The 27,938-nt window shown below is 41.7% G+C and overlaps 1 protein-coding gene across 1 annotated transcript; it reads left to right on the top strand.

Annotated features, from left to right (window-relative positions):
• The first annotated feature begins 9,083 nt into the window (after positions 1-9,083).
• On the top strand, positions 9,084-17,254 carry ATP5MC2 (ATP synthase membrane subunit c locus 2). The gene is made up of 5 exons (XM_081311218.1): positions 9,084-9,134; positions 12,444-12,513; positions 14,384-14,461; positions 14,934-15,127; positions 16,990-17,254. The coding sequence occupies exons 2-5, from the start codon at positions 12,475-12,477 to the stop codon at positions 17,102-17,104; spliced, it is 426 nt and encodes a 141-aa protein (XP_081167344.1). The 5' UTR covers positions 9,084-9,134; positions 12,444-12,474; the 3' UTR covers positions 17,105-17,254.
• Positions 17,255-27,938: the final 10,684 nt, after the last annotated feature.

Raw genomic sequence — 27,938 nt, 5'->3', positions numbered from 1 at the left:
CCAGGCACTCAGGAGGCTGAGGCAGGAAGATTGAAAGTTCAAGGCCAGTCTCAGAAATTTAGTGAGACCTGTCACAAAAGCAAAAAGAAAGAAAGGAAGGAAGGAAGGAAGAAAACTGGGGATGTAGCTCAGTGGTAAAGTGTCGCTGGGAAGGGAGGGAGGAAGGGAGGGAGGGAGAGAAGGGAAGGAAAGAGAAGAGAATGTGGTTTGGACCACATTAGATTTTGGAAGTGGTAAGAAGTAGGCAAATACAGGAAATGTTTGTGTTCTCAGTGTTGAGCATTATGTCTGACTAGACATTCAGTAAATATTAAGTGAATGAATTAAGAATTAATCCAACTAGGATTATAGGCACTCACCACTGCCCTAGGTCAAAGTAGGGTTTTTAAGCAGAAACCACTTTACAGTTCTCCGGATTTTCTCACTGATGGCAAATCTTTATTTTTGAGGTGCATTTGGTTCCTGACAGCAGCCAAAGGGCAATCAGAATACACTTGGGTGAATGTGTTTAAACACAAGGTGTCTAAAACAATGTGCTGCCTTATGTGGTGGCACATGCCTGTAATTCCAGCAACTGAGACAGAAGCAGGATAGCCAAGTTTGAGGCCAGTCTCAGGAACTTAGAGATGACCTGTCTCAAAATAAAAAATATAAAAGGGCTGAGGATGTATCTCAGTAGTAAAGTGCCCTGGGTTTACCCCAGTGTGTGTGTGTGTGTGTGTGTGTGTGTGTGTGTGTGTGTGTATAATCAATCCAACTAGATGAAGACTCTCAGCTGAAACTGAAATCATCCTTGGAGCCTCTACAAAAATCTCAACACTTCTAAAATCTGGAAGTACATAGCTGCCACTGACAGCAAATATATATGTGCTTTATATATAGTATGTAAACTAGCACACTTATGTATGTATGTGTGTACACATACACACATATGATTTGCTAATTCCTAAAAATCAATGGAGAGAGAACTAATAACCCAATAGGCAAATGGGTTAAGACTAGGCATTTCACAGAAGAGGGAACATAAATGGCCAATAAATATATGAAAAGATGTTCAACCTCACTAATAATTAGGCAAATATAAATTTAAACCATCATGAAATTCCATCTTATATGCAATAGATTAACTAAATACCAATGTTGGCAAGGATAGGATAGCAACCAAAACTCTACCCCAGCACCTCAAATTTTCATTCTAGAAAGATCATTCTAGCTCTAGTGGTGGAAAGCTAATGAGAAGGGCAGGACTTGAGGGCACAGACAGCATTAAGGAAGCTATTGTCACAATCCAGGTAGAAGATGGTGGTGGCCTGAGCTCTAGGGTGATAGTTGGGATGAAGAGAAGTAGGCAGAGCTCAAAGAGATTTAGAAAGAAGAGCTGATGGGCCTCCATGATTGCTGTGGGGATGAGGAAGAACTCATATACTTTGGTGAACATAAATACTGGAAAACAAATTGAAATTTAGCTAGAGAAGCTGAAGACAATTCCTTGTATGTGTGTGTATGTGTGTGTGTGTGGGGGGTGTTTCTGGGGGTCAAACCTAGGGCCCCAGTTGTACCAGGTAAGCTCTCTATCACTGAGTTGTAACATCCCTAGCTCACACACACACACACACCTTGAAGAAACACTTGTCCATATATACCAGGAAACATATACAAAATATTATTAAAAACAACATTGTTTGTAATAGCAAAAAAAAAAAATAGAAATGAACCTAAATATTTATCAACAAGGGAATTAATCAACAAATTGGTAAACTATTATACATTAATGAAAATAAACTAGAGCTACCTAAATCAACAGGAATGAATCTTAGAAACATAATATAGAATGAAAAAAGCAAGTTGAAGAAGTCTACAAACAGTATTATATTGTGGTTTAAAAGCAGGAGGGAGGGGCTGGGGATGTGGCTCAAGAGGTAGCGCGCTGCTCGCCTGGGATGCGTGCGGCCCAGGTTCCATCCTCAGCACCACATACCAACAAGGATGTTGTGTCCGCCGAGAACTAAAAAATAAATATTAAAAATTCTCTCTCTCTCTCTCTCTCTCTCTCTCTCTCTCTCTCTCTCTCTCTCTTTCTCTCTCTCTCTCCTCTCTCACTCTCTCTTAAAAAAAAAAAGCAGGAGGAAGGACAAAATAAATAATATAAAAATATGAAGAAGAAAACCCAGGAAATGAAAAACATAAAATTCAGGAGTGACCATAGGATAGAAGCACCTGGAGGCCCTCAATGGTATTATTGATTTTTTTCTTTTCTAAATTTAGGGATTATTTAATGGGTGTTCATTTTATTATCATGCTTCATAATTTACATAAAACATCAGCTCTAGGAAGGTAAGGATTTTTGTCTTTTTTTTTGTTGATGCCTGGGTTTCCTGTACCAAGAATAATGTTTGGTATATAACAGATGCTCAATAAATATCTGCTGAGTAAATTATTATGTATTACTTGTATTCTTTTATATGATTCAAATATTTCATAATTTTTTAAGAAGAAAATAAAAGTTGGGAATGGTGGCACATACCTGTAATCCCAGTTACGGGGGAGTCTGAGGTAAAAGGATCACAAGTTCAAGGCCAGTTGCAGCAATTTAGCAAGACCCTGTTTCAAAAAACTAAAATAAAAAGGATTGGGAGCCAGGCTCAGTGGTGCACGCCTGTAATCCTAGTGGCTCAGTGATTACAGGAGTTCAAAGCCAGCCTCGGCAACAATGAGGCACTAAGCAACACAGTTAGGCCTTGTCTCTAAATAAAACACAAGATAGAGCTGGGGATGTGGCTTAGTGGTTGAGTGCCTAAATTCAATCCCTGGTACCCCCCTAAAAAAAGGACCAGGAATGTAGCTCACTCATAAAACAACCCTGGATTCAATTCCTGGTGAAGAAGAAGAAGAAAGAGGAAGAAGAGGAGGAGGAGGGGACAAGGGATAGAGAGAAAAGGAGGAAGAAGAACAAGAAGGAGGGGGTTGGGGATTTAGTTCAGTGGCAGAGCACTTTCCTAGCATGTGCAAGGCCCTGGGATTAATCCGCAACACTGGAGGGGGGACAAAGAGGAAAAAGAAGGACAAGGAGAAGAAGAGCCTATTTTAATCACAATGCTTCTTGGTTATTCTAGCTGAAAGTCATACTGCTTCCTAAACTACACAGATATAATTTTAAATCCTGATGCACATTATGGTTATATATGAACATGTCATTCTTAATTATTATGAAAACAAGGGATTATGTTTTATCCTTTTCTATATACCCATGTACAATACCTTATATAGTAAATGCTCAATAAATACTGACTGATTACTTAAAGTCACAGGAAACAAAGGCAGATAAAGAAGGCCAGATCTTTTAGTTAGCATGTATTTAAAGATGAAAAAGAATTTAGTAACATCTAATGTTTTCCTGTATTTTGCAGACAAGAAAACTAAAGTCCAGAGAGTTGTTTTTCTCAAAATCACATAATTAATTACTAATATCTCCAAATCTAGACTTTAAACATCTAGTTTGCTGCTCTTAACTCTTCACAACACTTCACAATGACACAATACTTCACAATGACTTCTTTTTTTTTTTCTGGTACTGGGGATTGAACTCAAGGGCACTCAACCACTAAGCCACATCTCCAGCCCTATTTTGCATTTTGTCTCACTGAGTTGCTTAGCACCTTGTTTTTGCTGAGGCTAATTTTGAACTCATGATCCTCCTGTCTCAGCCTCTGGAGCCATTGGGATTACAGGCCTGTGCCATAGTGCCCGGCTCACAGTGACTTTTATTTTTTATTTTGTCTATGTGTCTTCTTTGGCTTGGAAGAGATCTTTCAATGACAAGGACCAAATCTGTTCACAGATATTTAATCGTAACTTTCAGATAAATATGTAGGGCGTGTACAAATTCCTCATACATGGGGCTGGGAATGTGGCTCAAGCGGTAGCGCACTCGCCTGGCATATGTGCGGCCCGGGTTCGATCCTCAGCACCACATACCAACAAAGATGTTGTGTCCGCCGAGAACTAAAAAATAAATATTAAAAATTCTCTCTCTCTCTCACTCTCCTCTCTCACTCTCTCTTTAAAAAAAAACAAATTCCTCATACAGATTCAAAGGGATTTATATTCTCCCTCAGCAAAAGCTTCTTTCTGACCATCCTTCTGCCACAGACTCTCCCACTGATCCCTCCCTCAGAAGCCTGGATACCAGGGATCCTTTCCCCTTTCTTCATTTACTGTTTTCTTTCTCTAGAAGTAGAGAGAATTAATAATGGCTCACAGTCCTGTATCTGAGGAACTGATTTAGCAAGAGAAAGTAGAAGAGCTATCACTCAGTCCCCACCAGCCCATCAGAGCCCCAAAGTGAAATTAACAATAACAAATAGGGGCTCAGGTGTAGCTCTGTGATGAAGCACATTCTTAGCATATGCAAGGCCCTGGGTTCAACCTCCAGCACAAAAGGAAAAAAGTCCCTCCAAAATAGAGGAGTTCAAGATCTAAAAATAGTCCTTATTGGAGTGTAAAGATACCACTTCAGCTTGGACAAGAGAATCCTGAAAAGTTAATGAACCACACCGATCACCTGCATCTCCCCCTGAGTTTTCCAAATGAGGAAATTAGAACATTGAGAAATAAAGTAACTTGTATAGTTATTCAAACAGTAGTAGAATTGGGATTAGATTCCTAGTCTCCTGCCTTCAAGATAGCTGTTCAGCGGGGCTGGGACTGTGGCTCAGTGGTGGAGCGCTTGCCTGGCATGTTCTATTCTCAGCACCGCTTAAATAAATAAAATAAACATCCATTGACAACTAAACAATATTAAATTTTATTTTATTTTTTTTAAAGAAGGAGGAGGAGGAAACAAAGGGAGGGAGGTAGTGAAGCCCAGGATTTATTTTTTTTTTTAAGAGAGAGGAGAGAGAGAGAGAATTTTTAATATTTATTTTTTAGTTCTCGGCGGACACAACATCTTTGTTGGTATGTGGTGCTGAGGATCGAACCCGGGTCGCACGCATACCAGGCGAGCCGCTACTGCTTGAGCCACATCCCCAGCCCAATATTAAATTAAAAAAAAAAAAAAGATGTCTGTTCAGTTCATTCCATGCCCCATGCTCATCTAGCAAAATATATCATAAAGTAACCTCATCATAAGCCATCTGGAATGCAAAACATACTATTTGAACCCTTCTTTCTCTCTGGCAATTTAAAAAAATTTTTGATTGACAAATCATAATTATATGTATTTATGGTGTACAATGCAATTTCTTTCTTTCTTTCTTTCTTCTTTCTTTCTTTTTCTTTTTCTTTTTCTTTTTTTTTTTTGGTACTGGTACTAGAGATTGAACCCAGAGATGCTCTACCACTGAACTACATCCCCAGCCCTTTTTATTTTTTATTTTGAGGCATGGTCTCACTAAGTTGCCCACACTGGCCTTGAATTTGTAATCCTCCTGCCTCAGCCTTATGAGTAGCAGGGATTATTACAGGATTATTAGAGGGTGTGCACCACACATCCAGTTATGAATGTATTGATGTATGAATACATTATAGAAAGATTTGATCCAGTTAATTAACATAATCATCACCTCACCAATTTAATGTATATGTGGGTGTGTGTGTGTGTGTTAAGAACATTAAAAACTTATTTTAGGAGATGGAAGCAGTGGTGCAGACCTGTGGTCCCAGAGGCTCAGGAAGCTGAGGAAGAAGGATCCCAAGTTCGAGGCCAGCCTCAGCAACTTAGTAAGGCCCTGTCTCAAAATAAAACTTAAAAAAAGCGGGGTCGGAGGTGAGGGTGGAGGTAGAGATGTGGCTTAGGGGTTAAGCATTACTGGGTCCAATCCCTAGTACCAAAAACAAAAACACCCCCAAAAAATCTATTTTAGCAATCTTAAAATATACATTAACTGCGACCACAACGTAGTGCAATAGACCGCTAAAACTTATTCCTCCATTCTAACTAAACTTTGTACCCTGTGGTTAACATCTTCCCTTTCCCCTTCTTCCTTCTTCCCCCACTCCCCACCCAACATTTTTTTTTCCTTTGTGTTTCTCTGTATCTTAGTCTCCCTCTCTTTTTCTAATCCCTTTTATGTTTTTCCCTATGAATCTTCTCCGGGGTTTCAAATTGAACTGTGGCGTGCTTGCATGATTCTTTCTATAAACTGTCTTTCTATCCAAAGGCAACAATGTGCAAGCCAATCAAGACTCTTTCTTGGTGACCTTTGTGGAAAAGAACACTAGGAATTTCGACAAAAGATGCTGAACCTCCCTCCTAGCCTATCCAGACAATTAAAATGAGTCTCTGGCTCCCATGAGGATTGTTAACCAATCCAAGGAAAGAAAAGATCAATCTCATTTCTTCCTCACTACAGTGCAGGGAAGCTGCTAACCAGTCAGAGTCTGCTACTGGCAGTCATTAGAAAAACTGGCCAATCAGGCCAACCTTGTTACATGGCCTGGTAGGAAAAGAAAGGGACTGATTGGAAAGGATGTTCTGGCTCCACACCCTTTCCTTCCTGGACCCGTTAGTGATGTGAAGGATGTGAAGGAAGAACCCTTACACAAGCTCATGGTTAACAAGATCCCTAAACCTTCAGCTAATCTCTTTAATTCTCATTCCCTCCATATCTCTCTCTCTCTCTCTCTCTCTCTCTCTCTTTCTCTCTCTCTTAAAATTCACTCCTGCTTCATACTACATACAGAACAGTGAGACTACTTTTCTGTGAGAACTACTGTTCTGCTACTGATGTAATTTCTTGCTTTAAACCTTGTTGCAAAAGCCCCCAGTATTTTCTGGTTCCCCCAAGATCTCCACCCACTAATATGTCAGATGACTTCTTTTGCATGATTTATGTGGGTAAAAGTTTTGTGACAGTAGTCTCTCTCTCAGGAGATACCATACAAGGACCCTAGTCTCTAAAGACTGCAATAGAGAACAGTGCAGAATTGAATTGCATTGCTCCTAACCATAATAGTGATGGTGATGAAAATGACAGCAATTTTTAAACTATGTACCAAGCACCTAGCTAAAATCTTCACGCATATCATTATCCCAATATTGGCTACAGGGTTAGCACTAATTATTCCCAATTTACAAAGGAAGAAATTGATTTAGAGGGGTTGAATAATCTGCCCAAGGTCACACAGTGATTTGGCAACTCAAGTTTGTCTCAATTCAGAGCCCACCACTGTATCAAACATTGCAGGCTGTGACAACTTTTGAGAAGGGCTATCTTTAGTTTACTCAGAGACCCTCTGGTCTCTGGGATTGTTGACGATAATTGAGATTGTCTAAATTGTTGCATCAAACAGCTGCTACCACCGTTTGGCGGTGGCTCGAAAGAACTGTGGACTTTCTGCCTCATAGGCTGTGAACTGAGCGCTAAATGAAATTCAGTTTTGACGGGTGCAGGGGTGTCCGTGGATTTCAGGGTATAAACTACTAAATCCTTGCTCCCCTGTCTTCCCTTTATCCCACAGCATCCTGCACAGTGCCTGGCACAACTTAGTACTTGGTAAATACCTGTTGATTGATTCCCAAAGATCTCAGTTCCGCTCCTACCCTAGTCAACAACTGGAACTGGAGAGAGATTTGGGGATTTCAGTGTAGCCTCTGAGAATCCTAATCGAGTTGAAATCTCGGATTTAGGGAAGGCGGGAAGTCCCCCACCCTCTTCTTCTCCTATTTCTCTTCACTCCTTCCCCCTCCCTTTCAGGAGCTCAGGGCCATAAAAATGCAGATGGAGGATCGGTGTGAAATAACGGGCCCATATAAATCCCTCTGCCGCCCGCCTGCAAGATGGATTGGCCGCATTGAAATTCCTCCGCGAGGATAATTAAACTCGGGGCCTCATCCGGGCAAAATTACATTCCTGTAATGGCGTCGCTCGGGGTCCCGGGAAATTGCTCCGTGGGCTTTCAGCGGCGGTTTTTATCGCCGGCCGGGGTGTGCCTGGCTGCGGCTCGCCTCTCCTCCGGGACCGTAAAGCTGCTGCTGTGATTTATCCTCCCCTTCTCCCAAATCCGATTAAATGGAGGAGCTCGGGGCCGGGGCGCCGCGGGGCCGGAGAGCCGGGAGGGGGCGGCGGCAAGGACGGGGCCAAGGAGGGGAGGACAAACGGCCCCTCAGAGGGTGGCGGATTTGGTTTTATTTACAGCCGCGGCTTTCTTTTTATTTTTTATTTTTTTATGGGGGTTTGGTGAGCTTTTCCCGTCTTTCTCGTGCTGCGTTCAATGAGCACGATGCCTGGACGGCTGGACGGGGTTTGGAACTGGTTAGGCCTCGCGCCCTTCTCTTCCAAAGGGCTGGTTAAGTTCTGTCTGGGGGATAGGCATAGAAGCCCCCACCGCTTCCACCAGGGGGAGGCCCCGAAAGGACATCAGAGGGAAGTCGTGGGCTTTCGGGAAAGTGCCTCATGGGTGAAACTTGGGCAGAGACCTGGGCTTGCCCAGGGTGACCTTGTACCGTAACTCAGGACACAGGTGATCGTTATTCTTTATCTGCCCCAGGAAAGAGAATTTTGGACTAAGCCCCTGATTTTCTGACTTGTTGATACTGCTTTTCTCATGGCTTATCAACAGAGTAGGAAAGGGGAAAAGGCAAAGCCAGCTGAACCAGCTGTGGCATTTTGCTGACTATTCCCCCCTTTAACCAGTTTTCCATCTAATGATGCCAGGAGCCCCAGGGCAACAGAAGGCTGGAATCCCTTGACTTCATTTTCCTCCTGCAACATTTCAGTAACTGAATCGCAATCACTATTGTATGCTATTTAACACTGAATATCTGAAGCCTTCCCCCAATGGGTTGCGCATGCTCAGAAGGGAGACTGCCGGCCAAGATCCCAAACGCTGTACTGATCAAAGGCAGGCCATGTTATGGATCTGCTTACTCTGTGAAGTTGGCCTGTGTCCGCCAACTACAGGGTCGGCTCTGCCTGTAGTTTCTCCTCTCGAACACCAGGTGGAGCCTCTGGCCGGATGCCGCTTCAGAGCTGGCAGGCGGCGCTGTAGAACCTGGGGCGACCCTCGACATTGCATTCACTCTATCCGCTGCGGAGCAACTCGTTGGCCCGGGCGACGCATGCGCCAAGTCTTCCCTTCGCTATTCCCGCCCTCACCCCCGCCCCTCTCTGTCTTCTCTGCACTGGGAGCAGGTAAGGCGTTGGGGCCTTGTGCCCTCTCTGCGCCGCGCAGGCGCGCAGGGTACCATCTCGCGTGGATGCTGTGCGGCCCTTTTCTTGCTTGTTCCCACCCCGGTGCTTACACCCTCCTCGGTTCCCGCTATCCCCGCTTCTGAAAGCTATCCCTTCCGCGTGCTAGTGACCTCCAACCGCGCGGGACTGGCGCCATCTTGGGTGTTTCCTAGGGGAGGGTGCTTTGGAGCTGGCAAAAGTCAGATCCTGTAATGCTGATTTTCATCTGTTGCGACCCAGTACTTAAGACGCTTTTAGCTCACTTTCTTGCCCTTTCAGAGTTGTCATAGCGCCCTTTCTTTCCCTACTTTCTCACATCTTAATTCTTGCCCCAAATCTCCAAATTCAACCCCAGGACCTCAGGCGCTCCAGCAGTGGAGATAGTACATCGTTCAAAGCCACCAAACCCTCAATTTAAAAAGTGAACTGAGCCGGGCGCGGTGGCGCACGCCTGCAAACCCAGCAGCTCAGGAGACTGAGGCAGGAGGATCGAAGTGCAAAACCAGCCTCAGCAACTTAGTGAGACTCTGTCTTTAAATAAAATATAAAAATAGGCTGGGGATGTAGCTCAGTGGTTAAGCGCCCTTGAATTCATTCAATTCCTGGTACAAAAACATAAACTATAAGTGTGGTAGAAACTACCAACAAGCATAACATCCTATCCTGTCAGACAGTCTTGGAAGAGCCAGGGCCCAAAAGAGTACTGTTACCGGTTGCCTCCCAGTACCTTTACTTTCCTGGCACTGTGGTGTAGTTGGAAAAATCACAAGTGGTAGGCTAGAAATTAAGTTTCTGTTAGAGACAGCAGGGCCATAAGGCCCAGCTGGTGGTGCCTGCACGAGTCTTTGCTTTACAACTTTTTATTAAGCTCCACAGATTTCGCCATCAAGAGTAAAAAGAGCTGGGCGCAATGGCGCCCTTCTGTACTCCCAGCAGCTCAGGATGCTGAGGCAGAAGGATTGGGAGTTCAAAGCCAGCCTCAGCAATTAAGCAAGACCCTGTCTCTAAATAAAAAAGGGCTGGGGGTGTAACTCGGTGGTTGAGCGCCCCTGGGTTCAATCGCTGCCCCCCCCCCCAAAAAAAAAAAGGAATTTTAAAGGTTGGAAATGATTAAGTTAGCATTCCTGTAACTCAGAACTCTGGAGGAAACCCATGATGATTTAAAAGCCATGGTTCTGTAGAGTGCCACTGCCCAAGTGGAGGCTAACAATTGCAGGCTCCAGCTGGCATGGTGGCACACAGCTGTAACCCCAGCAACTGGGGAGGCTAAAGCAGAAGGACTGCAAGTTCTAGACCAGCCTCAATAATTTAGCAAGGCCCTAAGCAATTTAGCAAGATCTTGGGGATGTGGCTCAGTGGTTAAATGTTTCTGAATTCACTCCTGGGTAACAAAAAGAGAAAGAAAACAGATGCAGTTTCCTTTAATTGCCATCTTTGTTGTGAGCCTATTACCTGCCAGTACCACTTTATAAATGATTTTTTTGGGGGAAAGGTGGGGGGGGTCGCTTAACCACTGAGACTTATCTCTAGCCCTCACTCAGTTGCTGAAGCTGGCTTTGAACTCAGGATCCTCCTGCCTCAGCCTCCTAAACCTCTGGAATTTCAGGCATGTGGTTTGCCACCCTACTCAGCTTATAAATTATGCTTTTAAGGCTTAAGTGCTTTGAGAAAAACAGCTCTCCCTTTATTAAAAGCTTTAAAGAAGTATTGGATTTTGACCCAGGGAAACCTGTTCAGCAGAATTGGGGTTTGTGTTGCATATAGGCAGAAATCAGTTCTAGAATGGACAAGACTTAAAGATACCTATAAACCTAAAAGTAACTAAGATTTTGGATTCTGAGGTCTTAAACCCTGGGGCAGTTTGAACCCAGTTCATTTAAGGAAGTTGTGTTTAATAGATCTACACATTTTCAGAGTTTCAGCCTATGACACATTAGAAACCGTGTAACTTAAAAGAGAAAAGTTCAAGGCTGACTTGGCAAATTAGTAAGTCCCTGTCTCAAAATAAAAATTTAAAAGAGTTGGGGAGCTGGGCGTGGTAGTGCATGCCTGTAATCCCAGCAACTTGGGAGGCTGAAGGAGAAGGAACACAAGTTCAAAGCCAGCCTCAGCAATTTAGTGAGGCTGTCTCAAAATAAAAAATAAGAAGAGCTGGCTCAGTGGTTAAGTGCCCCTGGGTTTAATCCCCAGTACCAAAAAAAAAAAAAAAAAAAAATAGGGTTGGAGATGTGGCTCATTGGAAGAGTACCCCTAGGTTTAATTCCCAGTACCACAAAAAAACAAACAAAAGTAAAATGCTTGATCTCAAGTGCTAGTTCTACCACTACCCTAGTTGTTTGTTGGTTTTGGTATTGGGGATTGAACTCAAAGGGGCTATACCCCTGAACTATATCCCAAAAAGCCTTTAATTTTTTTATTTATTTAGAAACAAAGGCCTGACTAAATTGTCAGGCTGCCCTCCAACTTAAATCCCTGTCTCAGCCTCCTGATAACTAAAATTATAGGCTTCTGCCACCATGCCTAGCTCCAGGAATATGTACTTTTAGTACATATACTACCTCTACCCCAAGATAATTCTGGTTCTGGTGTCTTCTCACTTCACTTGGAGAAAACTTGTCTTTATATCTTTAACTTTCCCTCTCTTTGGTAAGTTCAGCTCTACCAATTTAGACACCTGTAAGGTGTAAGGACTTATTTAGATCTTGGGGATGCAAAATTTAATACTATAGTATAATAGTGAAATGAATAGTTTAACAGTCATTGCTGTTGAGGATTATTAGAGTTTCTCATTGATCTGCCTCATGCTGTTAGTTAATATAGGAAAAGTGTTTTGAGTGTCAAGTACTGCTAAGTAATTCAGTAAAAAAGATTGTTGGAGTCCTTCCAGTGTCTTGGCCTTCAACAAGTATCTGTCAAGAGTACAAAGACTCTAGTCTTTAGGGGCTGGGATGTGTCTCAGTGGTAGAGCACTTGCTTAGCATGATTGAGGTCCTGGGTTTATTCCCCAACACTGAAAATTAAAAAAGACTGTGGAAATGGGTTATAGGTATCAAAGTAGAACCAAGTGACTTATTTGTTCAGAACAAGAGAACATCATTTGATGATAAGAAAATCTTGGAAGCTCTATGGAGTTTCCGGAGGAAAACACAATATCAAGATTCTTATTCCATCTTTACTGATCAATCTTTCTGCTCTCTGGGCCAGTTAAGCTTTCCAGAGCAAATTTAGTGAGCAAGGACAGTATTTATAATGCTGCTTCTGTAATTCCAGCTTTCTTGCCACGGCCCCTCACCCCCTGAAAATGTATGCCTGCTCCAGGTTCCTCTCCACCCACTCCTTGGTGAGTACCTGCTTTTTCTGGGAGAGTTTTTCTTTTCTTGTCAGACCTTGTTTTTCACAGCTGGGTTTGGGGGGTGTGAATGAGATTCTTGAGCAGGGAAGGCTCTTTGCTCTGGTAGCCTGACAAAAGAGTGTGTAAATTGTTTCCAAGGTACTTCCCTATCCTATATTCTTTGGAGGCCAGCTAATTCTTACACATCCATAACCAAGATCATGTTATTCCTAATCAAACTATATGTTTCTGTACATTGGAGCCCAGCCAGAAGTGGTAAGCATACAGTTGATACATAGTTTGGTCTGTGTATGAATTGGGAATAGGATCTCAGTGAACTGTAGCTAGGAGTTCATTCTAGGAACTGAAATTTGGTTTTAAAAAAAGCTTAAATACACATTGGAAAAGCATTTGGCTCAGAAGCAAAATTACATGGCTGGGTGCCGTGGCACACGTCTGTAATCCCAGTGGCTCTGGAGGCTGAAGTAGGAGGATCACAAGTTCAAAGCCAGCCTCAGCAATTTAGCAAGGCCCTAAGAAACTTAGCGAGACCCTGTCTCTAAATAAAATATTAAAAAAGGGATGGAGATGTGGCTTAGTGGATAAGCACCCCTGGGTTCAATACCTGGTACCAAAAAAAGTAAATAAATAAAAATTAGATAGATCAAGGTGGGGTACACATCTGAAATCCCAGCAGCGTGGGAGGCTGAGGCAGGAGGACCATAAGTTCAAGGCCAGCCACAGCAACTTAGTGAGACCCTGTCTCAAAATAAAAAGGGCTGAGGATATAGCTCAGTGGTAAAATGCCCCTGGGTTCAGTTTTTAGTACCAAAAAAAAAAAATGGGAGAGGCATTTCTCATAAGTTAAAAGGAGTAATGCTGTTAGTAGGCACCATTTATTATTTCCCATGTGCCTAGCATCAAGTTTACCAATTTGTATACTTCATCTAATTTATTCCTCAAATCAACTCTGATATTGTTCCCACTTAATAGATAAGAAGAAAGATTTAAGTGACTGATCCCAAGATTGCACAGCTGATAAAAGAGTTAAAATTGGAGTGTAGATCTATCTGACTTTAAAGACCTAGCTGTTACTTACTATGTGTGTTTTGAAGATATTGGGGTTAGTTAGTAAAGGCTACCAGGAGGAGGTAAATGTTGAGTGTGGATCTTTGAGTTTATTTTCCAGAGGATGTGAAAGATGCCCCAAACCTTGGCTTCCTTTTTGTGGGCTGGCCATTATCAGATAATTCCAAGGCTTAAATTTTTTCTTGTTCTTAAGGACTGTAAAAAGGTACAGCAAGGGTTTACAATAAAACCCTTTTAGCCCAAAAGGAAGTAGACTTTCTTAAAGACTGAGAACAAGAGATATGGTGATGTATCTACCCCTACTGTTTGGTGATACTAAGAATTCAGCCCAGGAGTACTCTTCCATTGAGCCACATTCCCAGCCCTTTTTATTTTTCATCTTGAGACAAGGTCCACTAAGTTGCCTGGACTGGCCTCAGTCTTGGAATTCTCCTGCCTCAGCCTCTGGAGTTGTGGGATTATAGGTGATGCTACCACACCAGTGGTGGGGGAATGTACAATTTGCTAAAGCTGGGCATCTCTAGTCCCAGCTGCTTGAGAGGCTGAATCAGGATCACTGCTTGAGGTGAGGAGTTCAGGGCCAGCCCAAGCTACACAGCAAGACCCTATCTCAAAAAAGCAGACAGAATTTGCTAAGACAAAGAGTAATCCAAAATTCTGACTAATTGTGAAAAGAATGGAAGGGGCACCAGAGAAAAAAGATTTTATCTATGAAGTAATAACTTGTATGGCTCTGAAAGTTCTCTCCACAGCCTTCCTGACCTTCCTGCCCTTGTGTCATTCCCACTAGGTCAGGAGCACCTCTCATCTGCTGAGCCGATCACTGTCTGCAGTGGTTCTGAACCGACCAGAGACACTGACATATGAGGTACCTTAACAGGTGGAGTTGGGACTGTGGTTTGGGGGTAAAAGGGTATGGAAGGTTACCTGCCAGAACCAGTAGAGGGAGTCCTGAGGACAGTCATCACAGAATAAAATTCTGGAAGAATCAAGGCCATTGGTTTAGGTGGAGGTGGAAGACAGGTAATACCATGTATGTTTTTGTGTTTCGGTTTTTCTGGCAGTACATGCCTATATGTGCTACTGCTAACTGCTATTACTTAGCCTAGTCTAATTGACTTTAGGTCCCACATTACCAAGAAGAGGCTAGAGTATCTGTCTTACACTTCTAAAATATTGAAGGCATTTGAAGTCCACCTCTGCTGGCCAGCTTTTTCAGAAGTTTTCCAGGGAGACTATAGGATTTGGCATCATAGAGGGCTTAAAGGGTAAAAAATGTTTCCAAAGCAAAAACGGGATTTCAAAAAAATCTTTACCTTCTTCCTATCTCTTCTTCACAGAGCTTTAGCAGCTTGGCAGTCCCATGTCCCCTGACCTCACTTATCCCTCGCCGCCGCTTCCAAACCAGCACCATTTCAAGGGACATTGACACAGCAGCCAAGTTCATTGGGGCTGGGGCTGCCACAGTTGGGGTGGCTGGCTCTGGGGCTGGGATTGGGACTGTATTTGGAAGCCTTATCATTGGTTATGCCAGGTAAGATAAGTTGGGCCCATTGTCTCTGATATGCTTGCCAAACTTCTAGGCAGAAATATTAGGTAGTCTAGAGTTGTACTACGCTAAACAGCAGCCACTATATAAAATATACATTTCAGTTCCTCAGGTCATACCAGCATATTTCAAGTGTTCAGGAGCCACATGTAGGTAGGCACTACCATATTTGACAGTGCAGATATAGAAGAACATTTATATCACTGAAGAAAGTTCTGTTGAACATGTTTGGTATAGAACAGGGGTTGGCAAATTAAGGCCTGAAGGCAAAATTTGGACCACAGTCTGGTTTTCTATGGTTGCGTTAAGAATGATTTTTACTTTTTTAAAGTTTTTTTTGTTTTAAGCTAGAAGAAAAGATTTTTCAGTGGTCTTACTATAGGGAAGTGATAAATGTTTAAGGTACTGGATATGCCAATTATTCTGATTTGATATGTATCAAAACATCATATTGTACTCCGTAAATATGCACAGTTATTAGAGATGGGGTTGTGGCCCAGCGGTAGAGTGCTCGCCTAGCATGTGCGAGGCGCTGGGTTCGATCCTCAGCACCACATAAAAATAAATGAATAAAAATAAAGATATTGTGTCCAACTACAACTAAAAAATATTTTTTTATATGCACAATTACTATGTTTGCATCAAAATTTTTTTAAAAAATTAAAAGGTAACAGAACCATATGTGGCCCACAAAGCCTTAAATATTTACTATTTGGTCCTTTATGGAAGAAGTTTGCAATCCCTGGTCTATAGCTCATTCAGTCATTCAGCATAGTGGCTTTACTGCTATCCCCACGCCCCTCACTCCTGGGAAAACTGCCTCTGCAGCTGGCTGTATTGGTCCCTGACACTAGGGACTATTTGATTCCTACCAGCTCCAAACAACTCACTGGTATAACTAAATTAATCCTTTAGAGACCAGCAAGTTCTCTTAATGTCTTTGGGGAAATAAAGTTATTTTTTAGGATTTGTGTTAAACAGAAAGCCTAACTGCTTCTGTGTCTATAATACTGTTAAAAGATGGTGTTGCTTTACCTTACCCATTAAGACTTCCCTAGGTGTCAAGAGTAAGAGAAATATAAATTTTCTGACTATTTTGGCTTGAAAGAAGGAAGTCAGTCCCCTGGCTCAGTGTTTTTCTAATTGTGTCTATAAAGCCCTGGGATCCTGAGGATGCCCCAGATTGTCTTAGAGAATGAAGGGGAGACCAGACAAGCATTTAAACTGCCCCACTTTTTTTTTTTTTTTTTTTTTGCACTATTGCAGTTTGGTTTTTGTTTCTTATTTTGTGGTTCTGCTGCTTAAAGTTTGAAATACTGCTCTAGAAAGACCTTACCACTCTGGATACTTTTCTGTCCTATTCGGGCCATGGATTTTAACTTTTTAAGTTACAATGATACAGGGGTAATCCACTGGAGAAGGTAATGTTGGTACCTGGGTTGTGTTATAGGATTTTGGATTGTCCACTTCCCCCTCATTTAGTCCCTGCAGAGACATTGGTGAATCGGGGCAAGAATTTGGACATAATGGTGTCATCTGAATGGCCTCTTGCATAAGATAAGTTTAAAGGCCAGGCTTCATGGTGCATGCCTGTAATCCTAGCTCCTCAGGTGGTTTAGGGAGGAGGATTATAAATTCAAGGCCAGCCTTAGAAACTTAGTGAAACTCTGTCTCAAAACCAAATTTTTAAAAAGGTTGAGGATGTACCTTAGTGATAGAATGCCCGGTACCGCCACCAAAAAAAAAAAAAAAAAAAAAAAAAAGAATTCTCCCTGAGCCTACCTAGATGTTTATCCTTTTCTTTGTATGTACTAGAAATTCAGTATTTTCTTTTCCCCTTCTCCCAGGAACCCTTCTCTGAAGCAACAGCTCTTCTCCTACGCCATTCTGGGCTTTGCCCTCTCAGAGGCCATGGGGCTCTTTTGCCTGATGGTGGCCTTTCTCATCCTCTTCGCCATGTGAAGGAACAGTCTCCGCCTCAAGTTCTTTCTCCCATGTCTTGTCTGCCCTGTATGTCCCTTTTCCTATACTTCCTCAGGCAATCTGGGGAAAGTGGTTGGCTCAGGGTTTGATAGAGGGAAGACAAATAAATACTGTATTAATAAGATGTTTCTTGAGTCTCCTGTGTATATTTCTTTTCCACAGTTAGCTGAGTATCCTGGTGAGAGTACAAGGTATGCAAGGTGATGACGGTTCTAAAACTCAGCAGGGTCTGGCTGAGTTCAATTGCTCTTAATTGTGTTTCAGGGAAACCTCATTTGAAATAGCTCTCCTTTTTAATAATTACCACCTCACATGACCTCTTATTTGCCTTAAAGGATTGGGGTTAGTAGCAACTACAATCCTGGCTTAAAATGATGATGATTAATTCATTTTCTGTTAACCATCACTGTCACTGTCCTAGCTCAGTCCCTTGTTGTCAGTCACCTGGTCTGTTGTAAGAATCTCTTATGGGACCCTTGCCTCCTGTCTCTGCCCTTTACTTTTTATTTGTACCCACTACTGCCAGGTTAATTCTGTAGGACTGGTTTTTGTTTACCAACTCAAAAACAACTTTCTTAGCTTTATATTTTTTGGGGTTTTATTTCTTTAAGATTGGGGTCTTGTTTTATTGCCCAGACTGGCCTGAAATTTCTGGCTCAAGGGATCCTACTGAGACGAGACTATAGGCACATTCCATCATGTCGGGCTTATCTTTTTTTTTTTTTTTTAGTTGTAGATGAACACACAGTATCTTTTCTTTATTTTTATGTGGTGCTGAGGATCTAACCCAGTGCTTCATACATACAAGACAAACGCTATACCACTGAGCTACAGCCCCAGTCCCCAGGACTATCTTTTATTCTTACACACTTAACCCGAAGTGACTGTCATTTTTCAGATGCTTTCCCATCCTTACTTCTGCTCATCTTTGTTTTCTTTCTCAGAATCTTTGCTTACTTTCCTCTTTTTTTTTTTTTTTTTTTTTTTTTTTTTTTGTGGTGCTGGGGATTGAACCCAGGGCCTTGTGCATGCGAGGCAAGCACTTTGCCAACTGAGCTATATCCCCAGCCCTGCTTTCCTCTTTTTCAATCTGTTATCTTAAAGACTCGCTTAAATGCTGTCTCTTCCTGCATGAAGCTATTATCTAATTTCTACCTACCCTCAGTCAAATGAGCATTAACCCCTATAAAGGGCTATCGAGCATATTGTATCTTATTTATAATACTATGGTCTATAATCTATGGATTTGTGTGCACGTGGACACTTAAATCTCCCAAATCAGGTTGTCGATTTTTTTGAGGCTGAGACTCTCATGTTCATGTTCATATCCATAAAAGTATTTAATATAATTTATCTCAGCATGTACTTAGTCACTTTTTTTTTTTTTTTTAATTTTCTCACCTGATTCATTCTCCCTTCACAAGTAAGGAACCAAACTTTGAGAGATTGAAATGTTTTATCAGAGGCATTCACTAACAGGGAACTCATACAATCCAAGGTATAAGACTATCATATTGTTGGTCTTATGGGACTCTTCCCAAGAAAAATGTTGCTGGTGACTATTAAAAATGTAGAAAGAAAAGGGCAGAGGAAACAAAGATAAACTTTTTTTCTGTTAAAAATGGCTCATGAGGTCTGGGGTTGTGGCTCAGAAGTAGAGCGATTGCCTAGCATGCGTGAGGTACTGGGTTTAGTCCTCGGCACCACATTATAAAATAATAATAAAGATTGTGTCCACCTAAAAAATTTAAAAAGTCTCATGATCTGAGCACAACAATCAGGAGCAGTATTACATGCTTGTGATTCTAGTGACTGAGGCAGGAGGATTACAATCAGGAAGAAAACACAGATCCTTCTTAGGGTGGTGAGGATTGAGCTAGGGCCTTGTGCATGATATGCAAGCACTTTACCACAGACCTGTGGCCCCAGTGCTATTCTTAAAATAGACAGATACCTGATGAGTAAGGAAGGGGAAAGGCAGTAGAGCCTTCTACCAAAGGTTTACATTCAAGTGAATAAAACAAAGGGAGGGCTATTGCTTATTTCCAAATATGTATATACTTCCCATCACCTCTGGGTTGGAGGAAACACAAATCAGAATCTGTGCTCATGAGGTCCACACCCCAGATAATATAGCAATCTGGAAGCAAACTGTGGAAAGACCCCTCTTGATCCTTAATCAAATATCAAAGGGGCAAGGATAAATGATTTGGAGTGATCTGCCTGTGGACTTTTAGTTACTGCTTGAACCAAAAGTAAAACCACTAAAGTCAACTATGTTATAATTTCTGAAAAGATGTTAGCACATATCCAGTTATTTCAAGCTATGTAAGATAGAGCTTATTCAAAATTTAGCCTTTAGAAAATACAGGAAATTTGCCAGGAATGGTGGCACATCCCTGTAATCTCAGCAACTTGGGAGGCTGAGGCAGGAGGATACCAAGTTCAAGGTCAGCTTCAGTAATTTAGGGAAACCCTCAGCAACTTGGTGAGACCCTGTCTCAAAAATAAAATAAAAAGGGCTGGGGATGTAGTTCAGAGGTAGAGCAACCCTGGGTTCAATCTCCAGTATTTTAAAAAAACAAAAGTTATTTGCTCTTCTTGCAATTGTTCTTTTCCATGTTAGTTTTAAAATCAGCTTAAGGGCTAGGGTTGTAGCTCAGTGATAGAGTGGGTTCAATCCCCAATAGTCCCATTCAAAAAACATTGTATGTATGTGAAATTCTAACTTTGTCAACTCTGTGGCCCCCAAGTACATCTTGAGGTTTTGGTGCTGAGAGTTGAACCCAAGGCCTGAAGCTTACTAGGCAAATGTTCTACTGGATTGAGATGTATTCCCAGACCTTTAAAAAACTTTGACTGTTATATGCATTTATGAGTGTCAAAATGAACCCCAATATTATGTATAACTATAATGTACTAATTAATAAAACAAACATGGGCTGGGGCTGTAGCTCAGTGGTAAAGAGCTTGCCTTGCATGTGTGAAACACTGGGTTTGATCCTCAGCACCACATAAAAACAAAGACATTGTGTGTCCATCTACAACTAAAAAATATATATATTAAACAAACAAAAAACCTCTACAGTAAAAAACATAAGTTTGAGACAGAGTCTTGCGAAGTTGCTGAGGCTGGCCTTGGACTTGCATTCCTCCGGCCTCAGCCTCCCAAGTCACTGGAATCATAAGCATGTGCTACTGCCCCTGGTTGCTGTGCCCAGATCAGAAGGCATTTCTAACAGAAAAGGTTTATCTTTGTTTACTCTGCCCTTTTCTTCCTTCATTTTTAATAGTCACCAGCAACATTTTGCTTGGGAAGAGTCCCACAAGACCAACAATGTGATAGTTTTATACCTTGGATTGCATGAGTTCCCTGTCAATGAATGCCTCTGATAAAACATTTCAACCTCTCAAAGTGTTAAAGTGTTTCTTTACTTGTGAAGGGAGAATGAATCAGGTGAGAAAATTTAAAAAAAAAAATGACTAAGTACATGCTGAGATAAATTACATTAAATACTTTTAGGGATGTAAAGATGTGTTTTATTCTTCTTCTTTGTCCTTCCTTCAGAATTTAGTTTAGGTAACCACTTAACAACTTAGGTGTGTACAAGCAAAGCTTGGTGGCCCATGTGTTTTTGTTTTCTCTGAGGTAAATGATGAGATTGTTCTGCAAGAAGCTTGGAGGCAAATTTATTCAGGAGTCAAGGCAACCTGGATCCACTCGGCTTCAGGCCCCAAGAGACATCTATTGGCAACCCAAGTTGCCAACAACTTGGGGGTAGAAGAGAGCTGTGTTTAGTGGAGAAACAGGGTTCAAGAGCAAATTTTCTGAAGATCTCTCCAACTTTGATTTCAGTTCTAATTTCTCTAATAGCACTGGCTATTGAGACACTGGGCAGATCATTAACCAGGAACTTTCTAGGATCTCTGTTTCTGCACATTTACTAAATAGGGGTAATAATATTCATCCCAGGGATCAGCATGTGCCCACAAATGTGCCTTGAGTATTTAGAAATGATAGTGTCATCAAAATTCAACCTGTAATCTTACTTGCCCAGGAGGCTAAAACAGGAAGATCCCAAGTTCAAGGCCAGCCTCAGCAATTTAGCAAGGCCCCAAGCAAGTTGGTGAGACCCTATAATAAAATTTTTTTAATTTAAAAAAAAAAAGAAAAAAGGGCTGGGGATGTAGTTCAATGGTACCCCTTGGTTCTAATGCCAGTAACCTGCCCTCGAAAAAATTCAATGTATATTGATTATAATTTGCTTTCTCTTTCTTCATGGCACTCCAAGCCTATTATAACCATTTTAAAAAAATATTTATTTTTTTCAGCTGTAATTAGACACAATACCTTTATTCCATTCATTTTTCTTAAATTTTATTTATTATTTTTTTAGTTCTCAGCAGACACAACATCTTTGTTTGTATGTGGTGCTGAGGATCGAACCCGGGCCGCACGCATGCCAGGCGAGCGCGCTACCGCTTGAGCCACATCCCCAGCCCCGTATTCCATTTATTTTTATGTGGTGCTGAGGATTGAACCCAGGGCCCTGTGCATGCAAGGTGAGCGCTCTACCACTGAGCCACAATCCCAGCCCCCCTATTATAACCATTTTATGGGCAGCTTCTCCCTCTTATGGTTGGCATAGAGAAGGGAACTGACCATTCAAATTTAATTCAGATGGGAAACATCCAAGGAGAGAACCCAGGTATGCTGAAGGCAACGAGACCCACTTCCCTCTTCTTTTTTTTTTTTTTTTTTTTTTTGTTTTTTTAAACACTTATTCTTTTTAGTTGTAGGTGGACACAATACCTTTATTTAATTTTTATGTGGAGCTGAGGATCAAACTCAGTGCTTTATGCATGCTAGGTGAGCGCTTTTCCTCTGAGCCACAACCCAGCCCCCACTTCCTTCTTCTTAATCCTTAGTTATTTCAAGAGTTGATTGTGTGCAGGGATTAAACATCTGTAATCCCAGCAAGTCAGGAGTGGAAGCAGGAGGATCACAAATTCAAGGCCAGCCAGGACAATTTGGCAAAGCCCAAGCAATGTAGTGAGACCCTATCTCAAACATAATAAGAAGTTGTGGGTGCAGTGGCAGATACCTGTAATACCAGCAACTCAGAAGGCTAAGGCAGGAGGTTCAAAGCCAGCCTCAGCAATTTAGCAAGGACCTGTCTCAAAATAAAAAGGGCTAGGGATGAGGCTCAGTGGCTTAATGCCCCTGGGTTTAATCCCTGGTACCAATAATAATAATAATAATAAGAAGAAGAAGAAGAAGAAGAAGAAGAGGAGGAGGAGGAGGAGGAGGAGGAACTGGGAATGTAACTCAGTGGCAAAGTGCCTAGGGTTCAATCCAAAGAAAGAAAAGAAAGAAGAAAAAAAAAAAGGAAGCATGGGGCAGAAGATGTTGTACAGAATACTAAACATGAGGAAAAGCCTTTCATGTCAAATGTTTGACTTCTCTTATTAGTGTAAAATGGTTAGAGATAGTCTATTTCCACTTCCCCCCTCCTTTCCCCAAAGAGATACTTTTTGTTTTGAGTAAGTGCTATAATAGGCAGAATTTGTTTTTCAATGACCCCTAGAAGCTAGGGGTATAGCTCAGTGGTAGAATACATGTAAGAACCCTTAAGTTTTCAATCCCCAGCATTGCAAAATAAATAACTCTTTAAAAATGTCCTGCTCTAGGGATGGGGTTGTGGCTCAGTGGTAGAGCACTCACCTAGCATGTGCAAGGCCCTGGGTTCTATCCTCAGCACCACATATAAATAATAAAATAAAGGTCGTAAAAAAAAGTCCTGCTCTAATCTCCAAAACCTATGAATTTTATTTCTTTTTTTTTTTTTTTTTTTTTTTGGTACCAGGGATTGAACCTAAGGGGGCTTACCCACTAAACCACATCCCCAACCCTTTTTTATATTTTATTTTGAGGCAGGCTCTTGCCAAGTTGCTCAGGACCTCACTAAATTGCTAAGGCTGGCTTTGAACTGCAATTCTCTTGCCTCAGCCTCCCAAGCCACCATACCTTACATATGTGCACCACCATACCCTGCCAAAGCCTGTGAATTTGATACCATTCCCCTGGTTATGTCATATGGCACTGTTAACTTAGGGAGGTTATGTGTATGGGCCTGATCTAATCATATTAGCCCTTAAAAGCAGAGAGCTTTCTAAAGCTCATGGTATTAGAGGAAATCACAGATTTGAAGACAGGATTTAATGCACTATTGCTGGCTTTGAAGATGGAGAAAACCATATGCAAGGACCAAAAGTGGCATTTCAGAGCTGAGAGTGACCCACTAGCAAGGACCTAGAAAGGAAATGAGGGCTTCATTTTATAATTGCAAGGAACATAATTTTGTTAACAACTTGAAGGAGATTGGATGTGCATTGGATGTGTGAGACTGGAAATTCCTCCTCAGAACCTCCAGAGAAAAGCTGAGCACAGACAACTCCTTGACTTTGGTTTGGTGAGACCCTAAATAGAGAATACAGTCATTGCCCCCTGGATTTGTAATCTAGAGATAGTAAATAGATGTCATTTTAAACTGCTAAATTTGTGGTAACTTGTCATGCAACAATAAAGTTAATACAAGTTAATACAAGTATAACTATTCCAATCTGCAGTACAAGGAGTGAAATTTCATCTAGATCTTGAAAGGAAATGCTAAAAGTTATCTGCCTCCTAAATTCATTGAATCTAATCTAGCTCAGGGAGGCTAACCAGAAAAGACATTAAAACCAAAAATGGATGGCATGTTCCTTTATATAATTTTTTCTAGTACCAGGGATTGAACTCAGGGGCACTTGACCACATCCCCAGCCCTTTTTGTATTTTATTTAGAGACAGGGTCTTACTGAGTTGCTTAGTACCTTTGTCTTGCTGAGGCTGGCTTTGAATTTACAATCCTCCTGATTCAGCCTGCAGAGCTGCTGGGATTACAGGCGTGAGCCACCATACCTGGCATTTTTACATAGTATTTCACTTGTGTAAAGTAGGGGGTTTTGTCTTTCATGTTCAAGAATCATGACTTGATTCCTTTTTTTTATTGTTGGTCGTTCAAAACATTACATAGTTCTTAATATATCATATTTCACAGTTTGATTCAAGTGGGTTATGAACTCCCATTTTTACCCCGTATACAGATTGCTGTATCACATCAGTTACACTTCCATTGATTTACATATTGCCATTCTAGTGTCTGATGTATTCTGCTGTCTATCCTATTCTCTACAAGGAAGTGATAGAACAGAATAGGAACCGTTGACCAAACTCTTTGCACTATACCACTCTGCCTCCTGGGGGCCAGGGTGTCATTGGAAGTGTGGGAAAGAAATCTAGACATATTCTGAGGTTTCTCAGTGAAGGTGATTGATCCATTTTTCTTATAATTATTATCCCTGCAGTTATCTAGCAAACAGGTAGTATTTTGCTTGCTCCTGGTTTCATTTTACCCAACTGTTCATTTTCTGGGTTCCTGAGCAGGCTCATCTCAGTTGGCTCAGCTCTGCCCCTAAGATGGATATTTTTAACCATTGTAGATTACAGCCTTCCAGGAACTGTGTAGCTACTTTTACAGAAAACTACTCTACATATCTTTTTTTTTTTTTTTAAAAAGAGAGGAGAGAGAGAGAGAGAGAGAGAGAGAGAGAGAGAGAGAATTTTTAATATTTATTTATTTTTTTTAGTTCTCGGCGGACACAACATCTTTGTTGGTATGTGGTGCTGAGGATCGAACCCGGGCCGCACGCATGCCAGGCGAGCGCGCTACCGCTTGAGCCACATCCCCAGCCCTACTCTACATATCTTGCTGGTGGGGGATTGGGGGGAGGCAGGATGGTTGGGTTTGTGTATATGTGTAGGGATAGTTTCTGAGCCCAAACAGACTTGCAGCCCCTCTACGCCTTCTCCATCCCAGTCTCCCAGCAGCTGGAACCAAAACTTTGAAGTTGTCAAAGCTAGCTGAAAAGGGTAACAAGTGGGTAGCTCACGATCCTCTTAGCAACAGAAGAACAGTCAATAGGGATTTAAGGTAGGGAGAAAGTTCAGCTCAGGGAAGGTTTGTACAGTACAGAAGACAAGATTTGCAGAAAGCAGCTTGGCCTTGGAGAGTTGACCAGATTCAAAGTCCCAGAATCCTGGGTTCAAGTTACTCACTGAATGGCTTTTGGTTAAAGCCTGTGCTACAAGTTCCTTCCCTTGTGTTGAATGGAAGATTATCTGCCTTCCTGAGATGCCAGAGAAATAAGTGAAATTAGGTTTTTAATTATGTTTTTTTCTCTTTTCTTTTCCTTTTTTTTTGGGGGGAGAGGAGGTGCTGCGGGTTGAATTCAGGGCACCACCAAGCTACATTCCCTAGACCAAAATTAGGTTTTAAAACTACTTGTTGGAGGGCTAGGTTGTGTAAATTATCTCTGTCTCTGCTGTTTCTTAGTTACCAGTTTACCAGTAGTAACTTAACACTAGGATTCTCTGCCAGTGCTAAAATTAGACTCTACTACTCTTCCTTTTCTTCCTCTTGCTTTTGTTTTTGGGACTTAAGGGGCAGACATCTGCACTGCTGGAGTTAATAATCAACTAAATATCAGTTTTTTCTTTAAAACTCTTTTCTCACTAGTTGGGCATAGTGGAACATGCCTGTAATCCTGCAACTTGGGAGGCTGAGATGGGAGGATCACTAGTTCAAAGCCAAACTTAGTGAGGCCCTAGGCAACTTAGCGAGACCCTGTCTCAAAATTAAAAATAATTTTTAAAATTTTGGGGTAGGGATGTGATTTAGTAGTAAAGTACCTCGGGGTTCAATCCCCAGTACTAAAAGAAAAAAGAAAAAAAATTTCCCATTAGAAAACACTGTTTCCTTTTCTTTTTTAATATTTATTTTTTCATTATAATTGAACACAATACCTTTATTTTATTTGTTTATTTTTATGTGGTGCTGGGGATTGAACCCAGGGCCTCACACATGCTGGGCAAGCACTTGACCACTGAGCCACAACTCCAGCCCCAGAAAACATTATTTCCATCCCACCCACTTCATTATCCTTTCAAAAAAGTAAGACAAATACACCCTAAATTTTTTTTTCCTCAGCACTGGGGATTGAACCCAGGATTTAGCACATGCCAGACAAGTATTATACCACTTATATTATACTACATCCACAGCCCTTCACATTTTATTTTTACACAGGACCTTGCTAAGTTGCCTAGGCTGGAAATCCTCCTGTTTCAGCCTACTGCATCGAAAAGATTATAGGAATACACCATTATACCCGAACTTCTCTAGATTTTGATGATTTGATTCTCTTTTGGAAACAGAGCTGAGAAAGTCTAGGGAATGGGAGAGGATAGAATAGACAGAATTGGAATGGTAGGAAGCTAGACTCCTGATTTCTCCAGCCTGACTTCACCTTCCTGGCTAGATAGGCTTTCAGCCTCTAAAACTGAGGTTCCCTATCATATCACCAAAGGGTCTGGAAGTGTGCTGACATCTTCTGTAAGAGTGGGAAGTTCAGGTATGGGGCACTTTTCCTGCCCGGTGAGGGATGGGGGGTGGATAGGCAGAAGGGACTCAGTCTTTTCCAGCTGCAACCTAGAAAGAAAAGGAAAAAATTTTCACCAGGGAAGATTGTGTAAACAGCGAATTTGGCTGGAGCCATAGAGTTGGGGAAGCAAAGAAAGGGATCTTTGTTCTCCCCTACCCCAGCCAGAGTACAATCATAGAGTTGGGATTGTTTGCTTTGGCAAGGGACTCCTTGCCTAAAAGAACTAGGCGTTCCAGAGACTAGTGAGGCCTCTGTTGGGTTCCCCTATGGAACTAGGGAGAGGACAACCCCCAGTTTAAACCCTTTACCTAAAGAAATAAGCTGGAGAGCCGCAGGCCTGAGGCATCTGGCACTTTCTTCTCTAGCTTTGTTCGCCTTCTTCCTTTCCTACCTTTGCCTTCTTACAGTCTGTCAGTTTAGTTGACCTCAATCTTCCTGCCTTTGAGTGTGCTGTCTTGTATTAGAGAGTATTCTTGTATTTGAGTGTGGTTCTTGTATTAGAGTTCTGTCGAAAAAGAAGCTAAAAATTTTCACAGACAGCAATACAATGCCAGGGCTGCTCTCTAAGGAATCCAGCAATAAAAAGGATTATGAGATAATCCTATCCATTCTTTGACTTTTAGGTTGTGTTCTATCTGACCCTAACAGTTGCAGTCAGTCTGTCCCCAAATCTCCAAAGCTGTCCTACTTTTCTTGGTTAACATTAGTGTCTCACAAATGTAAAGTAACATGTATATAGTGCCTGCCTGTGCCAGGTGCTTTGCAAATGCCATTTTATTTAGTTCACAAGACCTGCTTATGATGTAGATATAATTACCCCCATTTTACAAATTAGGACACCAGGGGATTATCAAGATTAAATAATTTGTCCAAGGTCACACAGATGGTATATTAGTTTACTAGGACTGCCATAACAAAGCACTACAAGTTATTGTCTCGGTTCTGGAGGCCAGAAGTCTGAGATCAAAATGTCAGGAGGGTTAGTTCCTTCTGAGGGCTGTGAATGATCTATTCCATGCCTACCCGGAAGCTTGTGGTGGTTTCCTGGCAATCTTCGGCATCCCTTGGTTTGTAGATGTATGCCTTGATCTTCATGTGACATTATCCTTGTGTACATATCTGTGTCCAAATTTCTCCTTAAAGAAGGACACTGATCATACCGAATTAGGACCTCCCCAAGGTGAGTATGACCTCATTTTAACGAATTACATCTGCAGTGATTCTATTTCCAAACAAGGTCACATATCAAGATACAATGATGCAACTG

Source organism: Spermophilus citellus, assembly GCF_964194105.1.
Source record: "Spermophilus citellus genome assembly, chromosome: 10".
Taxonomy (NCBI): domain Eukaryota; kingdom Metazoa; phylum Chordata; class Mammalia; order Rodentia; family Sciuridae; genus Spermophilus; species Spermophilus citellus.
The sequence above is the reverse complement of the archived record's forward strand: the minus strand, read 5'-3'. Positions and strand labels throughout refer to the sequence as shown.